Genomic DNA, 18,417 nt, shown 5'->3' on the forward strand with positions numbered 1-18,417 from the left:
TCACTTCCTTCAGTTTTTGTCCTTTCAATCTTACATCCAAACTAATTTGTCCCTCAACCCTACTTAACCTAATAACCTTGCTCTAATTCACATTTCCTCTCAACTTTCTCCTTTCACACACTTTTCCAAACTCAGTCACCAACATCTGCAGTTTCTCACTCGAATCAGCGACCAGTGCTGTATCATAGGCTAACAACAACTGATTCATTTCCCAGGCCCTCATACCCGACAGACAGTGTACTCGACCCTCTCTCCAAAATGCTTGCATTTTACTCCCTTACCATCCCATCCATAAACAAACAACCATGGGGACCGACCTTCACAAGGAGCCAATCACTCTCCTCACTTCCTACTCATATACATGCCTTACATCCTTGATTAAAACTTTCCACAACTTCTACCAGCTTACCTGCCACACAATATACTCTTAAGACCTTCCACAGATCCCTTCTATCAACCCTATCATATTCCTTCTCCAGATCCATAAGTGCTACACACAAATCCATCTTTTTTCTAAGAATTTCTCACACATTCTTCAAAGCAAGCACCTGATCCACACATCCTCTACCACTGCTCCTCCTCAATCTTATACACTGTACTTGCCTTCATCCTCTCAGTCAATAACCTCCCATTTAATTAATTTTTCAGGAATAATAAGCAAATTTATACCTCTGTAGTTTGATCACGCACCTTTATTCCCTTTGCCTTTGTGCAGTGGCATTATTGATGCATTCCGCCAATGCCTAGGCACTTCACACTGAATATCCTTACCAGCCAATCAACAACACAGTCATCCCCATTCTTAATAAATTCAACTGCAATACCATCCAAACCCGCCGCCTTGCCGGATTTAATCTTCTGCAAAGCTTTCACTACGTCTTCTCTTTTCATCAAACCGTTTTCCCTGACCTTCTCACTTCGCACACCACCCCGACCAAAACGCCCTACACCTGCCATTCTATCATCAGACACAATCAGCAGACCTTCAAAATACTCACTCCATCTCCTTCTCAGTCCATCAATACCTGCTATCATTTCCCCCTTTGCCTTCTTCACTGAAGTTCCTATTTGTTCTCTTGTTTTTTGCATGTTATTTACCTTTTTCCAAAACATTTTTTCATTCTCCCTAAAGTTTAATGATGCTTTCTCATCCCAACTCTCATTTGCCTTCATTTTCAACATTTGCACCCTCCTCTTGGTCTCCTGCCACTTTCTTTTATACATTTCCCAGTCATTTGCATTTCTTCCATGTAAGTATCATCCAAATGCCTCTTTTTTCTCTTTCACTTACAACTTTACTTCATCCCACCACTCGCTACCCTTTCTAATCTGCCCACCTCCCACGTTTCTCATGCCACATGCATGTTTTGCACATGCCATCACTGCGCTCTGAATACACCCCATTCCTCACCCTTTCCCTTCACGTCATCTGTTCTCACCTTTTGCTATTCTACATTCAATCTCTCCTCAGACAAGTCTCGTTTCCAAGGTCACTTACTCTCACCACTCTACTCCAAAACATTGTCTTCTCTTTTTTTTTGAAAACCTCTACAAATCTTCATCTTTGCCCCCACTAGATAGTGATGAGACATCCCTCCAGCTGCCCCTCTCAGCATATTGACATCCTGAAGTCTCTTTTAAACATCTGTCAATTAATACGTAATCCAATAATCACCCATCTCTCTCCTTCCACTTTCAGTTTTACCCATATCAATAAGAAATTTAGTTTCTTGCACTCTGTCATGCATTCCCATAAATCCTGCTTTGGGAGTAGTGCTACTCCTTCCTTGGCTCTTGTCCTCTCACCAACCCATGACTTTACTGCCAAGACTTTTCCAAACCATTCTTTCCCTTCACCCTTGAGCTTCTTTTCACTCAGAGCCAGAACATCCAATTTTCTTTTCTCACCTGTCTCTCTTCTCATCTTGGTTACATCCACACATATTTGCACACCCCAATATGAGCCTTCAAGGAGAAAGAGCACTCCCCGCTTGACTCAATCTGTTCCCCCTCTTAGAAATACATTTTATTTTTCATACATTTTTGCCATTTCCCACGTTAGCGAGGTAGCATTAAGAACAGAGGACAGCCTAAGAGGGAAAATTCTCACTTGGCCCCTTTCTTTGTTTCATCTTTCAGTAAAGTGTAAACTGGAGTGGAGGATTTCCAGCCCCCCGCTCCCTCCCCTTTTAGTCACCTTTTACAGCCCGCAAAAGTGGTATGTTTGAATGAATAGTAGTCCCAAAACAATATTGTATGGTTGCGAGGCATGGGCTATAGATAATGTTGCGCCGAGGAGGGTGGATGTGTTGGAAATGAAATGTTTGAGGACAAAATGTGATGTGAGGTGGTTACATAGAATAAGTAATAAAAGAGTAAGAGAGGTGTGTGATAATGAAATGTGTGTTTGGTTGAGAAAGCAGAAAAGGGTGTGTTGATATGGGTTGGACATATGGAGAGAATGACTAAGGAAAGGTTGGCAAAGGGGATACATGAGTCAGAAGTGGAGGGAACAAGGAGAGCAGTGAAACCAAATTGGAGATGCAAGGATGAAGTGACAACGATTTTGAGCACTTGGGACCTGAGCATACAGGAATGTGAGATGCGTGCATGGAATAGAGTTAATTAGAGCGATGTGGTGTACTTTTTTTATGTTGAAGGTTCCAGTCACGACCAAAAGTTCACATCAAGGTCGGGCTTTAATTGAAATATACAGAGAGTTATTTATGAATGGGAAAAGAGAAAAGACAAGGGAAAGTAAATACAAATTTTAGAGAAAGTGAAAAACTTGTCCTTCAAAATGTGCAAGGTCATAGTTATTGGGAAAGACATGAGTACATAGAGCTCCAAAGCTTCGACGTGTAGGGAAAGAAGTAGTTATCAAAATGGCCCACCGTTGAGTTGCCAGTGGCCACAGGATAATCATGTGATGTAGCCACTTGCCGAGTATTGCGTGGTCTACTTGGTGGGGGACCATAAGCTGCCAACTCTGGGGAGCAAAAACCAAAGTACTATCTAGAGGGAGAGTGATCCTATATAAATCTTGTTAAGTTTAATGCCTCCAAACCCAGTTTTCTACCCATCTCTCTTTCGAAAACGCTTCAGCTCTCGTCTCTCCTTTGAAGGTTCTGTAATTCCACCTCTTGACTCAATGAACACACATGGCATTACTGTAATATCCACTATTTCTCGAAAACCAGACAATACATAGCTAAGACTGCTTCTAAGAAACTGGGTGTCTTATTTAGATATGAAAACTTCTTTTCTTCTGAGAAGTCGCTCTTTTATACAAAGGATTGATTCGTCCTTGTATGGAGAATTGCTCTTGCATCCTTACTTAACAGAGTTTAGTTGAAAGCGGTCCGACTTATAACCTCTGCCAGACTAACTTTCAAACTTGACCCTCTTGCTTTACTCCGAAATGTTCGTTCAGTTTCCCTCTTCTGTACGTATTACTTTGGTTTTGGCTTCCGAGAGTTGGCTGCTTGTGTGCCCCCACCACTAGGTAGACCACGTAATACTCGGCAAGCTGCTGTGTCACATGATTATTGTGTAGCCGTTGGCAACTAGATGCTGGGCCGTTTAGATAACTGTTTCTTTCCTACACCTCGAAACTTTGAAAGTCTCTACCTTCTCATGTCTTTTCTGATAACACATTTCAAAAGAGAAGTTTTGCACTTCCTCCAAAATTCATAAATACTTTCCTTTGTCTCTTCTTTTTCCCCTCTGTTAGTCATCTCTAAATTTCAAGTAAAGCCTGGCCTTTATTTGGACTTTCGTTTGTGACTAGATACTTCAACATAAAACATTGCTGACCTGTTGTCATGCTGAAATAATAAACAGAAGTCATATGATACTGAAAATAAAGGTTATAAAAAACTCACAGAAAAGGCACTACCTTGTATGTTAGGCTTACGAGAGTTCCGCATTCCCTAATATCCACGCAGAAGTAGGATTATTCTCTGTTAAGCTTATGAGAGTTCTGTGTTCCCTAATATCCACAGAGAAGTAAGATTATTCTCATACAAGAGTTCCGTGTTCCCTAATATCCACAGAGAAGTAAGATTATTCTCTGTGTTAGGATTACGAGAGTTCTGCGTTCCCTAATATCCACACATCTGTAAGATTGATATCTATGTTAGGCTTACGAGAGTTCCGCGTTCCCTGATATCCACACACAAGTAGGATTATTCTCTTAGGCTTACGAGAGTTCCGCGTTCCCTAATATCCACACAGCTGTAGGATTATTCTCTATGTTAGGCTTACGAGAGTTCCGCATCCCCTAATATCCGCACAGCTATAGGATTGTTTACTCTTTTATCTCACAATGTATAGCATTTTTTAGCTCTACAGTATGATATACGACCAGCCAAACACTTCAAACCACACACAAAATAAGTTCTACATGAAAAAAGTGTAGTGATAGAACAGAAATATCACAATAAAAAGGATATAACATCCACTCCAGTAAGTCGTTCTGAAAAACAAATACAGGTGCGTCTGAATGCTAGGAAGGATGGCGCCAAACTCAAACTTGACAGCTTCCTCAATAAACTTAGACGTGGGCAGGATATCTCAGTGGGGTAGACGAAATCTAGCTAAGTTTAATGCCTGCAAGACCCAGTTTCTACCCATCTGTCAATCAAAATTTCCCAACAACTTTCGTCTCAGTATTGCTGTAACATCCACTCTTTCTTGGAAACTCCACATAATAGAAATAGATAATTCTGACTCTAAGAGACTAGGTTTCCGTTTTAGCTATGGAAATTTCTTTTCTTCTGAACAGTTTTTCTGATTATACAAAGGATTGATCCGTCCTTGTATGGAGTACTGCTCTCACATCTGGGGTGGTTCTATCTATACATCCTTATTTGACAGAATTGCTTCGAAGGCAGTCCTACTTATAATCTCTCCAGGCTAACTTTCAAACTTGACCTTCTTGCCTTACGCCACAGTGTTGGTACACTGTCCTCTCCTCTATAGGTATTACTTTGGCCTTTGCTCCCGAGAGTTGGCTGCTTGTGTGCCCCGCCACTAGGTAGAACTTTCTACCTTCACGTCTTTCCCCATTACTGTGACCTGGCACAGTTTAAAAGACAGATTTTTCCCCTTTGTCTCTTTCTTTTCCCATTCATAATTCTGTGTATATTTCAATGAAGGGTCAAAGTTGATGTGGACTTTAGTCCGTGCCTGGAGGCTCCAACGTAAGAGAGAGAGAGAGAGATGATGGGATGAAGAAGTAAAGTTGCTAGTAAAAGAGATAGACGTTTGGGTGGTACTACAAGGTAGGAGTGCAAAAGCTTGAGAGATTTATAAGAGGAAGCAGGTAGAGGTCAAGAGGAAGGTGCAGGGGTTGAAAAAGAGGGGAAATGAGCGTTGGAGTGAGCGGGTATTAGTAAACTTTAGTGAGAGTAAGATGTTTTAGAGGGAGGTCAATAATGCAAAAAACAAGAACAGATGAGAACATCGGTGAACGGGGCAAAGGGGGAAGTGGTAACAGGTAATGATGAAGTGAGGAGGAGATAGAGTGAGTCTGTTGAAGGAGTGTTGAATGTGTTTGATGATAGGGTGGCAGATTTAAGGGTGGTGTGCAAAGTGAGAGAGTCATGGAGAGTGGTTTAATGAAGAGGAACGAGGTGGTGAAAGTCTTACATAAGATGAAATGTGGCTAGGCGGTTGGAGTGGTGTTCATAAGAAGATGGATGACTGTGTGGTTGATTGGGTAGTTAGGATTTTCAATGTATGTATGGATCATTGTGAGTTGCATGGGGATTGGCGGAATGCATGTTATGTATTTCCTTTTTATTCTTTATCTTGAACAAAATGTTTTTATTTTGTGCAGTATCCCTTACAAATATGCCACTATGTTTTTTTCTGATATATATTTAGGGAATTATGTGAATCTTCTGAAGTGTATTATTAGTTTTTTTTGTAAGTAAGTGCTTGTTATGTTAGTATGATGAGTTTGCAAACTGGAGCTAAATTGCTGGAACATAGATTTGCTCTCTCTTCATTGTAAGCAGTACATATCAGGTTGTATTTGCTCTAATAGTTGTAATCGAAGGTTGAAAGATAAACAGTATTTGTAAAACGAAAGAGAGCAGCATTTATATTTATATTGTGAATTTTAGATCAAATCAAAATAAACACTTTGATGGCGAAGCTGTCATACAGTCCATCTTGTATTTGAATTATAATTTGCATTTTGTTTTTATTTTCAATATATTGTTTGTTGATTGTTTAATGTGCATTTTCAGTGATCCTGACCTAGGTACCTATTGAGATGTGATAAGTCTAAATTTGAATTTGTTCTTTGAGATGTTTCTCTTGGCCTTTACCCAGAGGTAGCTGCGTGCATATGGCTTAGTGGATTAACTAAATTGATCCAGGAAATATGCTTGAGCTAATGTGCTGAGGGGTCGAGACCCACTGTAGTTGAAGGCGGGGATAAAGGTGAGAGTTCAAACTACAGAGGTATAAGTTTGTTAAGTATACCTGGTAAGTTGTATGGGAGAGTAGTGATTGATAGGCCGAAGCCTTATATTAAGCATGACACTGGGGAGCAACAGTGTGGTTTTAGAAATGGTAGAGAATGTGTGGATCATGTGTTAGCTTTAAAGAATGTGTTTAAGAAATACTTAAGAGTTACATAGAGTTAGATAGATACCTAGACCACACAGACCCAAAGTCCAAGCGAGGTGATCTGACCTTAACGCTTAAAAAAAAGCCCCCATGTAAGCAGTAGAATAAAAGGATTGCTAAGCAAAGGCTCTCTCCTCACCCTCCACTCCTTCTGGCACGCGCAGGCTGGAAAACAGGTAGAAAAATTACCTTGCAGAATTTATATGCATGAAGGAAATTTTTATAGGAGAGTCATACGGTAGAATGAATACAAAGTGTCATGCATCCTTTCACTTTTCTTATAAGGCAACACTAAGGATAAGATTGAGATCCAGCTTCTCGACTTACCAGGCCTATATTGTTCCTGATATTGAAGAGTGATACAGTAATTCTCAATTACTCCCTCAAAGCAAGTGACATGGGTTAATCAATGTAAGTATGTTACCGCAGCATGGCCAGGGAGAGATCAGTGGTCGAGAAGGTAGCATGATATACCAATGTGTTAAGATGAGTGATTAAGTGAATTATTCAATACCGGAGAGTGACAAGTGATGTCAAGCCTCATTTTGAATATATCAAGGGTGTTGCTTTGAGCAACATTTTCTGGGAGCTTATTCCATATGTCAATAATGTCGGTGGTGAAAAGATATTTTGCACTCTCCAGATCAACTCAATGACCTTTAAGTTTGTAAATGTTCAATATCAGCGTTGTTGAATAATTTAAGTATCTTGGAATATTCTCTCAGTTTGTACCACAGGTGCCACTTTCTTCTAATCTGAGAATGTCTTTACTTAAGTGAGGGAGGGGGCAAAAACTGTACTGCATATTTGAGGTGGGGGGCCCAAAACTGCACTGCATATTCGAGGTGTGGCCTAATTACTCTTAGGTAAAGTGGCAGTATCATATCCTTGCTTTTGTACGTATAGTTTCTGTGACATTTATAGATCTGGAAAATGCTTATGATAGGGTTGATATGGATGCTTTGTGGAAGGACTTTAGAATATATGGAACAGGAGGAAAACTGCTAGAAGCAGAGTTTTATCAAAGGTGTAAGGCTTTATATATATATGTATATATATATGTATAAAAGAAAGAGACAGGAGGTCAAGAGAAAGGTGCAAGAGGTGAAAAAAAGGGCAAATGAGAGTTGGGGTGAGAGAGTATCATTAAATTTTAGGGAGAATAAAAAGATGTTCTGGAAGGAGGTAAATAAAGTGCGTAAGACAAGGGAGCAAATGGGAACTTCAGTGAAGGGTGCAAATGGGGAGGTGATAGCAAGTAGTGGTGATGTGAGAAGGAGATGGAGTGAGTATTTTGAAGGTTTGTTGAATGTGTTTGATGATAGAGTGGCAGATATAGGGTGTTTTGGTCGAGGTGGTGTGCAAAGTGAGAGGGTTAGGGAAAATGATTTGGTAAACAGAGAAGAGGTAGTAAAAGCTTTGCGGAAGATGAAAGCCGGCAAGGCAGCAGGTTTGGATGGTATTGCAGTGGAATTTATTAAAAAAGGGGGTGACTGTATTGTTGACTGGTTGGTAAGGTTATTTAATGTATGTATGACTCATGATGAGGTGCCTGAGGATTGGCGGAATGCGTGCATAGTGCCATTGTACAAAGGCAAAGGGGATAAGAGTGAGTGCTCAAATTACAGAAGTATAAGTTTGTTGAGTATTCCTGGTAAATTATATGGAAGGGTATTGATTGAGAGGGTGAAGGCATGTACAGAGCATCAGATTGGGGAAGAGCAGTGTGGTTTCAGAAGTGGTAGAGGATGTGTGGATCAGGTGTTTGCTTTGAAGAATGTATGTGAGAAATACTTAGAAAAGCAAATGGATTTGTATGTAGCATTTATGGATCTGGAGAAGGCATATGATAGAGTTGATATAGATGCTCTGTGGAAGGTATTAAGAATATATGGTGTGGGAGGCAAGTTGTTAGAAGCAGTGAAAAGTTTTTATCGAGGATGTAAGGCATGTGTACGTGTAGGAAGAGAGGAAAGTGATTGTTTCTCAGTGAATGTAGGTTTGCGGCAGGGGTGTGTGATGTCTCCATGGTTGTTTGATTTGTTTATGGATGGGGTTGTTAGGGAGGTGAATGCAAGAGTTTTGGAAAGAAGGGCAAGTATGAAGTCTGTTGGGGATGAGAGAGCTTGGGAAGTGAGTCAGTTGTTGTTCGCTGATGATACAGCGCTGGTGGCTGATTCATGTGAGAAACTACAGAAGCTGGTGACTGAGTTTGGTAAAGTGTGTGAAAGAAGAAAGTTAAGAGTAAATGTGAATAAGAGCAAGGTTATTAGGTACAGTAGGGTTGAGGGTCAAGTCAACTGGGAGGTGAGTTTGAATGGAGAAAAACTGGAGGAAGTGAAGTGTTTTAGATATCTGGGAGTGGATCTGGCAGCGGATGGAACCATGGAAGCGGAAGTGGATCATAGGGTGGGGGAGGGGCGAAAATTCTGGGAGCCTTGAAGAATGTGTGGAAGTCGAGAACATTATCTCGGAAAGCAAAAATGGGTATGTTTGAAGGAATAGTGGTTCCAACAATGTTGTATGGTTGCGAGGCGTGGGCTATGGATAGAGTTGTGCGCAGGAGGATGGATGTGCTGGAAATGAGATGTTTGAGGACAATGTGTGGTGTGAGGTGGTTTGATCGAGTAAGTAACGTAAGGGTGAGAGAGATGTGTGGAAATAAAAAGAGCGTGGTTGAGAGAGCAGAAGAGGGTGTTTTGAAATGGTTTGGGCACATGGAGAGAATGAGTGAGGAAAGATTGACCAAGAGGATATATGTGTCGGAGGTGGAGGGAACGAGGAGAAGAGGGAGACCAAATTGGAGGTGGAAAGATGGAGTGAAAAAGATTTTGTGTGATCGGGGCCTGAACATGCAGGAGGGTGAAAGGAGGGCAAGGAATAGAGTGAATTGGAGCGAGGTGGTATACCGGGGTTGACGTGCTGTCAGTGGATTGAATCAAGGCATGTGAAGCATCTGGGGTAAACCATGGAAAGCTGTGTAGGTATGTATATTTGCGTGTGTGGACGTATGTATATACATGTGTATGGGGGTGGGTTGGGCCATTTCTTTCGTCTGTTTCCTTGTGCTACCTCGCAAACGCGGGAGACAGCGACAAAAAAAAAAATATATATATATATATATATATATATATATATATATATATATATATATATATATATATATGATACAGCAGGGGTGTGTGATGTCTCCATGGTTGTTTAATTTGTTTATGGATGGGGTTGTTAGGGAGGTAAATGCAAGAGTTTTGGAAAGAGGGGCAAGTATGAAGTCTGTTGGGGATGAGAGAGCTTGGGAAGTGAGTCAGTTGTTGTTCGCTGATGATACAGCGCTGGTGGCTGATTCATGTGAGAAACTGCAGAAGCTGGTGACTGAGTTTGGTAAAGTGTTTGAAAGAAGAAAGTTAAGAGTAAATGTGAATAAGAGCAAGGTTATTAGGTACAGTAGGGTTGAGGGTCAAGTCAATTGGGAGGTAAGTTTCAATGGAGGAAAACTGGAGGAAGTAAAGTGTTTTAGATATCTGGGAGTGGATCTGGCAGCGGATGGAACCATGGAAGCGGAAGTGGATCATAGGGTAGGGGAGGGGTCGAAAATTCTGGGAGCCTTGAAGAATGTGTGGAAGTCGAGAACATTATCTCGGAAAGCAAAAATGGGTATGTTTGAAGGAATAATGGTTCCAACAATGTTGTATGGTTGCGAGGGGTGGGCTATGGATAGAGTTGTGCGCAGGAGGGTGGATGTGCTGGAAATGAGATGTTTGAGGACAATGTGTGGTGTGAGGTGGTTTGATCGAGTAAGTAACGTAAGGGTAAGAGAGATGTGTGGAAATAAAAAATAAAAAGAGCGTGGTTGAGAGAGCAGAAGAGGGTGTTTTGAAATGGTTTGGGCACATGGAGAGAATGAGTGAGGAAAGATTGACCAAGAGGATATATGTGTCGGAGGTGGAGGGAACGAGGAGAAGTGGGAGACCAAATTGGAGGTGGAAAGATGGAGTGAAAAAGATTTTGTGTGATCGGGACCTGAACATGCAGGAGGGTGAAAGGAGGGCAAGGAATAGAGTGAATTGGATCGATGTGCTATACCGGGGTTGACGTGCTGTCAGTGGATTGAATCAGGGCATGTGAAGTGTCTGGGGTAAACCATGGAAAGCTGTGTAGGTATGTATATTTGCGTGTGTGGAAGTATGTATATACATGTGTATGGGGGTGGGTTGGGCCATTTCTTTCGTCTGTTTCCTTGTGCTACCTCGCAAACGCGGGAGACAGCGACAAAGCAAAAAAAAAAAAAAGAATATGATACAGCGCTGGTGGCTGATTCATGTGAGAAACTGCAGAAGCTGGTGACTGAGTTTGGTAAAGTGTGTGAAAGAAGAAAGTTAAGAGTAAATGTGAATAGGAGCTAGGTTATTAGGTACAGTAGGGTTGAGGGTCAAGTCAATTGGGAGGTAAGTTTCAATGGAGAAAAACTGGAGGAAGTAAAGTGTTTTAGATATCTGGGAGTGGATCTGGCAGCGGATGGAACCATGGAAGCGGAAGTGGATCATAGGGTGGGGGAGGGGGTGAAAATTCTGGGAGCCTTGAAGAATGTGTGGAAGTCGAGAACATTATCTCGGAAAGCAAAAATGGGTATGTTTGAAGGAGTAGTGGTTCCAACAATGTTGTATGGTTGCGAGGGGTGGGCTATGGATAGAGTTGTGCGCAGGAGGGTGGATGTGCTGGAAATGAGATGTTTAAGGACAATGTGTGGCATGAGGTGGTTTGATCGAGTAAGTAATGTAAGGGTAAGAGAGATGTGTGGAAATAAAAAGAGCGTGGTTGAGAGAGCAGAAGAGGGTGTTTTGAAATGGTTTGGGCACATGGAGAGAATGAGTGAGGAAAGATTGACCAAGAGGATTTATGTGTCGGAGGTGGAGGGAACGAGGAGAAGTGGGAGAACAAATTGGAGGTGGAAAGATGGAGTGAAAAAGATTTTGTGTGATCGGGGCCTGAACATGCAGGAGGGTGAAAGGAGGGCAAGGAATAGAGTGAATTGGATCGATGTGGTATACCGGGGTTGACGTGCTGTCAGTGGATTGATTCAGGGCATGTGAAGCGTCTGGGGTAAACCATGGAAAGCTGTGTAGGTATGTATATTTGCGTGTGTGGACGTATGTATATACATGTGTATGGGGGTGGGTTGGGCCATTTCTTTCGTCTGTTTCCTTGCGCTACCTCGCAAACGCGGGAGACAGCGGCAAAAACAAAAAAAAATTATTTATTTTATTTATTTATTTTGCTTTGTCGCTGTCTCCCGCGTTAGCGAGGTAGCGCAAGGAAACAGACGAAAGAATGGCCCAACTCACCCACATACACATGTATATACATACACGTCAACACACGCAAATATACATACCTGTACATCTCAATGCATTCATATATATACACACACAGACATATACATATATACACATGTACATAATCATACTGTCTGCCTTTATTCATTCCCATTGCCACCTCGCCCCACATGGAATAGCAACCCCCTCCCCCCTCATGTGTGCGAGTTAGCGCTAGGAAGAGACATCAAAGGCCCCATTCGTTCACACTCAGTCTCTAGCTGTCATGTAATAATGCACCGAAACCACAGCTCCCTTTCCACATGCAGGCCCCACAGAACTTTCCATGGTTTACCCCAGACGCTTCACATGCCCTGGTTCAATCCATTGACAGCACGTCGACCCCGGTATACCACATCGTTCCAATTCACTCTATTCCTCGCACGCCTTTCACCCTCCTGCATGTTCAGGCCAGGATCACTCAAAATCTTTTTCACTCCATCTTTCCACCTCCAGTTTGGTCTCCCACTTCTCCTCGTTCCCTCCACCTCTGACACATATAGCCTCTTGGTCAATCTTCCCTCATTCATTCTCTCCATGTGACAAAACCATTTCAAAACACCCTCTTCTGCTCTCTCAACCACACTCTTTTTATTTCCACACATCTCTTTTACCCTTACATTACTTACTCGATCAAACCACCTCACACCACATATTGTCCTCAAACATCTCATTTCCAGCACATCCACCCTCCTGCACACAACTCTATCCATAGCCCATGCCTCGCAGCCATACAACATTGTTGGAACCACTATTCCTTCAAACATACCCATTTTTGCTTTCCGAGATAATGTTCTCGACTTCCAAACATTCTTCAAGGCTCCCAGAATTCTCGCCCCCTCCCCCACCCTATGATTCACTTCCGCTTCCATGGTTCCATCCGCTGCCAGATCCACTCCCAGATATCTGAGATACTTTACTTCCTCCAGTTTTTCTCCATTCAAATTTACCTCCCAATTGACTTGACCCTCAACCCTACTGTACCTAATAACCTTGCTCTTATTCACATTTACTCTTAACTTTCTTCTTTCACACACTTTACCAAACTCAGTCATCAGCTTCTGCAGTTTCTCACATGAATCAGCCACCAGCGCTGTATCATCAGTGAACAACAACTGACTCACTTCCCAAGCTCTCTCATCCACAACAGACTTCATACTTGCCCCTCTTTCCAAAACTCTTGCATTCACCTCCCTAACAACCCCATCCATAAACAAATTAAACAACCATGGAGACATCACACACCCCTGCTGCAAACCTACATTCACTGAGAACCAATCACGAGTATGAAAAAGGAGAGTGAGTGGTACCAAGTGAAGGCTGCTCTGCGGCAGGGGTGTGTGATTTCACCATGCCTGTTTAATATGTTTGTGGATGGAGTGGTAAGGGAGGTAAATGCGAGAGTTTAGGAGAGAGGAGCGAGTATACAGTCTCTGGAGGATGAGAGGGCCTGGGAAGTGAGACAGTTGTTTGTTGATGATACAGCACTGGTGATGGGTTCAAGTGAGAAAATGTAAAACTTGATGACTGGGTTTAGAAGAGCGTGAAAGGAGGAATTTGAGAGTACATTTGAATACAAGCAAGGTTATTGCATTTAGCAAGGTTGAGAGCCTGGTTAGTTGGAATACGAGTTTGAATGGAGAAAAAATGGAGGAAATGAAGTGTTTTAGATACTTAGGAGTGGATATGGCAGCTAATGTAACCATGGAAGCAAAAGTGAGTCATATGGTGGTGGTTGTGGGGATTCTGGAAGCACTAAGGAATTTATAGGAAGAGAAATGGATATCTGGATGCGAGGCTCGGGCTGTAGATGAGGATGTGTGGTGTGAGGTCGTTTGATCGAGTAAGGAATAAAAGGGTAAGAGAGGGATGTGATAGTAGATAGGGAGTGTGTTTGAGATGGCTGAAGAGGGTGTGCTGAAATGATGTGGACATATGGAGAGAATGAGTGAGGAAAGGTTGACAAAGGGGATATATGTGTCAGAAATGTAGGAAACAAGGTGAAGGAGACAGACCAAATTAGAGATGGAAGGATTAAAAGAAAAAAGATTTAAGTGATGGGGGCTTGAACATATAGGAGGTTGAAAGATATCCACGGGAGAGAGCAAATTAGAACAACGTGGTATACTGGAGTCGACATGCTGTTACTGTACTAAACCAGAATATGTTACAGATAAGAAGCTGTGCTAAAGAATGGATGTGAGCGAATGCAGATTTCATCTGCTTGTGGAAAAGGGCAATCAAGTATATATTCCCTGCGTGTTGAAGGCAACTAAAAAGGTGGGGAGGGGATGGGAGCTGGGGCAGGATACCCTCCCCTTCTTGTATTTAAATTTCTAAAGGAAGAAATGGAAGAAGGATCAAGCAGTGAATGCTCGTCCTTCTCAAAGGCTCAGACTGGGATATCTGAATGTGTGTGTAGATGTAACCAAGATGAGAAGAGAGGAGAGATAGGTAGTAAGTTTCTGGAAAGAAACCAGATGTTCTGTCTATGAGTGAAACAATGCTCAAGGGTAAAGAAGAATGGTTTGAAAATGTCTTAGGAATAAAGTCAGGGGTTGATGAGATCACAAGAGCTAAGGTAGGAATAGCACTACTCCTGGAGCAGTTGTGGGAGTGTGTGATAGAGTGAAGTAAATTCTTGGTTGATGTGGGTGAAACTGAATGTGGATGGCAAAAGATCAGTGATTATTAGTGCACCTGGCCATGAGAAGAGAGATTAAGTAAGGAACAAGTGTTTTGGGAGCAGTTGAGTGTGTAAGCAGTTTTGGTGCACAAGACTGGGTACTAGTGATGGGTGATTTGAATTCGAAGGTAAGAAATGTGGCAGTTAAGGATATATTTGGTATGTATTGGGTATGTAGTGTTATGAACGGAAATGGTGAAGAACTTGAGGAGTTGTACGCTGAAAAAAGACTAGTGTTTGGGAATACCTGGTTTAAAAAGAGAGATATACACAAGTATACGTATGTGAGTAGGAGAGATGTTCAGCGGGCATTATTAGATTACGTATTAACTGATATGCGTGTAAAAGAGAGACTTTTGAATGTAATTGTACTGAGAGGAGCAGCTAGTGGGATGTCTGATCAGTCTTGTGGAGGCGAGGGTGAAGAATTGTAGAGGTTTTCGAGACAGAGGAGAGAGTGTCGGGAAGAAGAGAGCGGTGAGAGTAAGTCAGCTTGGAAAGGAGACTTGTGTTAAATACCAGGAGAGATTGAGTGTAGAATGGCAAGGGTTATAGCAGATGAAGTGAGGGGAGTGGGTGAGGAATGGGAGGCATTTAGGGAAGCACTGATGGCATGTGAAAGAGATGCATTGGCATGCGACAGATCGGAGATGGGCAGATTAAAAAGGGAAGTGAATGTTGGGATGAAGAAGTAAAGTTACTTGTGAAAAAGAAAAGAGAGGTGTTTGAGCCATACTTACAAGGAGGGAGTGCAAATATTGAGAGATGTATAAGAGAAAGCAGCAGGTGGTAAAGAGGAAGGTGCAAAGATTGAAAAAGAGGGCAAATGAGAGTTTGGTTGAGCGAGTATCGTTAAACATTTGGGAGAATTCAAAGATGGTTTGGAAGGAGATAAATTATGTGCAAAAGACAAGAGAACAAATCATAACATTGGTGAAGGGGGCAAAAAGAGAATTGATAACAGGTAGTGATGGATTGAGGTGGTGGTATGTGAAGTGAGAGAGTCGGGGAGAGTGGTTTGGTAAAAAGAGAAGAGGTCGTGAAAGCCTTGCTGAAGATAAAATCCCGGCAAGGCGGTGGGATTGGATGGTAGTGCAGTTTGATTTATTAAGAAGGGGGTACCTGTGTTGTTGATTGGTTGGTAATGAAATTCATTGTATGTATGGATCATAGTGAAGTGCTTGTGGATTAGAGAAATGCATGTATAGTGCCATTGTATAAAGGCAAAGGGAATAAAGGTGAGTGCTCAAACTGCATAGGCATAAGTTTGTTGAGTATACTTAAAAAATTATGTGGGAGGATATTGATTTAAAGGGTGAAGGCATGTATAGAACATGAAATTGGGGAGGAGGAGTGTGGTTTCAGAAGTGGTAGTGGATGTGTGGATACATTTCAAAAGAATCAGACCAGAAACTAAGGCTTTTGGTCGCCTGCTGGTGACTGTAGAATTCAAGACATTCTTCCACTGAATTTTATTGGTTTTATCAGTAAGCCAATTTTGTAAACTAATTGAAATATCACTGCTACTACTATGAGCATTTATGATTTGTAATATTTCATACAGAATTGTATCACAGGCGTTTTAGAAGTTCAAATAGATGACATCAGCATCTACTTTTCCATTCCCATTGTCTCATATTTCGCTGTTTTCTGTAAATTGGTGAACAAGGATCTGTTTCTACAGGAGCCATTTTGATCGTCCGTTCTCAGTTTCTTTCCGGTTTGATCTGTTTATAACAACACTTAACATTAATGGTCTGATCTTTTTGTATCTTACACAAATGAGGGTTCAATTTGTGGTCTTTATATATCGTTCACTGCCATTCTTAAGGTTTTGTTATGTGTAACACTTTCACATTCAAAGGTGATGATGGGAATTCTATATACTGATGATACTGGATCTCATCTGTTTATCTTCGCTATTCGATAGTTGGGGTTTTAGGGTTTTTTTTCAATCATATCTGGTGTCAAGGACCTATATATTTTGTCGACATCAGACGCAAAAGATCTTACCATCCTTTGTCCTTAGCATTTCATTTGCCAGCCTTTCATGTTAATGGGTTCATCTGTGATACCTATAAGATTGAATGCTAATGTTTGCTCTCCTATCGTTGGCAGGTCCAGGTCTTCTACACAAGAATGTGATACGTACCTTCAGGCTCTCCTGACTGACAAATTGCAGCAAGAAATGATAAGGAATTTTATCTTTATGAAGGGCCTAACAACATACAACCATTGCATTCATCTACAAAAAAAACAGGTAGCATCAACGAAAAAATGTCTTTGAAAATTAGAGCGGCAACAATAAAAACAACTGGAGAACATGAATGACATAAAGAGTATGTTGCAGCAGTAACAGTGACACTGGAAACATTGATCTGAGGAAAGATTTTAATTTGCAGTAAAAAGGACAAGTTGATGTTTCATAGCTAAACTGTTCATGATATTAATTCGGATTATGCCATCGCTGACCTTATTTTCTTTGACAAGTAGAGATATAATCAAATTGTTCAGCATCATACGAAATAAAGCTGTCATTAAGACAATACTTTCTCAGACATCGCATCTTCACTACTTGGCAGTCAAATTATGGCAATCAATTAGCTTATATTATTTTCGAATTTCAGCTAGAGATATGGTAACTTTAGCCAAACCTCTTGACAGCATCCCTGATTTGTCGCATCATGAATAGAGAATCAGTGATGAAAATATTTCCCAGATATGATTATGGGATATATGTAAAAGCTGTTCAGTTTTTAATGGAATTTGTATAAATATGAACCGGTTATTTTCAACAAACGTCGCAAGCCAATATAACAACAGACGAGGAGTATAAGAAAGAAAGGAATCTACTGGACAGTGATTTCAGAGACTGTACTGAACTGTTTCTTGTAACATTAGTGGAAATCTAAAAATTGCTGAGAAGATTATAAGTGGTTAACTATGGAAAGGGACACGGCTAGCTAGTCTTGTTGTGATTGATGACCTTTATGACCTTACTGGTGAAAAAAGAAGCAAGGACAAAAATTGCTATACCCTGCATCACGTATGGGTTTTGAGCAGTTCATCTTGATGTAGATGACCCTGGGTGACCAAGAGTAGTTTGGGTCAAGACTAAGGCATCACTCACTGACACCAGCCGAGAAGATTTACCTGTTAATGTGTTTCCTTATCATGTGGGTTTTATAAGCAGCTGTATTCTTACTGAACAAGACTACATCATGGAGGACAAACGAATGTCGTCTTCACCTTGTGATAAAACATTTTTAAAGAATTCTGTCCCAGAAAAGCCTGTGCTCACACAGGCAAGTGTGAAGCCTTTCAAGTGTTCACAGTATCAGAAAAGCTTTATCGATCATTATAGTCTTGAAGGAAACATGAAAGAACACACAAAAGAGGAGCAGTATGAAAGTTCCCAGTTTCAAAACTCCTCCCAGAAGAGTCCTTTAATCCGACACGTGATTATTGATCCAGAAGAAATTCCATATGAATGTTTACAATGCCAAAAGATCTTCTCCCAAAGGAGTAATTTACTTAGGCATATGACTATTCATACAGGGAAAAAGCCACATGAATGTTCACAGTGCCAAAAGACATTCTCCCAGAGGAGTAATTTAGTCAGGCACATGACTGTTCATACAGGAGAGAAGTCACATGAATGTTCACACTGCCAAAAAACCTTCTCCCTGAAGAGTCACTTAGTGCAACACATGACAA

General features: G+C 41.3%; 1 protein-coding gene across 11 annotated transcripts in view; it reads left to right on the forward strand.

The window, feature by feature from the left end:
• The window catches only part of LOC139749717 (uncharacterized), a 70,440-nt gene that overhangs the window by 22,565 nt on the left and 29,458 nt on the right, over window positions 1–18,417 (forward strand). For 8 of the 11 annotated variants that reach the window (XR_011713023.1, XM_071663875.1, XM_071663872.1 and 5 more), the window contains 2 exons: window positions 6,343–6,453; window positions 16,819–18,417. The exon at window positions 16,819–18,417 is cut by the window's right edge. Coding sequence is in view for 10 of the 11 variants with exons in the window: in XM_071663875.1 (XP_071519976.1) it covers window positions 17,922–18,417 (496 nt within the window). In the remaining variant the exon portion in view is untranslated. Of the gene's footprint in view, window positions 1–2,139; window positions 2,219–6,342; window positions 6,454–16,818 lie in introns of all 11 variants that reach the window. The other 3 variants (XM_071663869.1, XM_071663874.1, XM_071663871.1) reach the window with 2 other exon arrangements.

The sequence above is a fragment of the Panulirus ornatus genome, chromosome 8 (genome assembly GCF_036320965.1).
Source record: "Panulirus ornatus isolate Po-2019 chromosome 8, ASM3632096v1, whole genome shotgun sequence".
Classification (NCBI taxonomy): domain Eukaryota; kingdom Metazoa; phylum Arthropoda; class Malacostraca; order Decapoda; family Palinuridae; genus Panulirus; species Panulirus ornatus.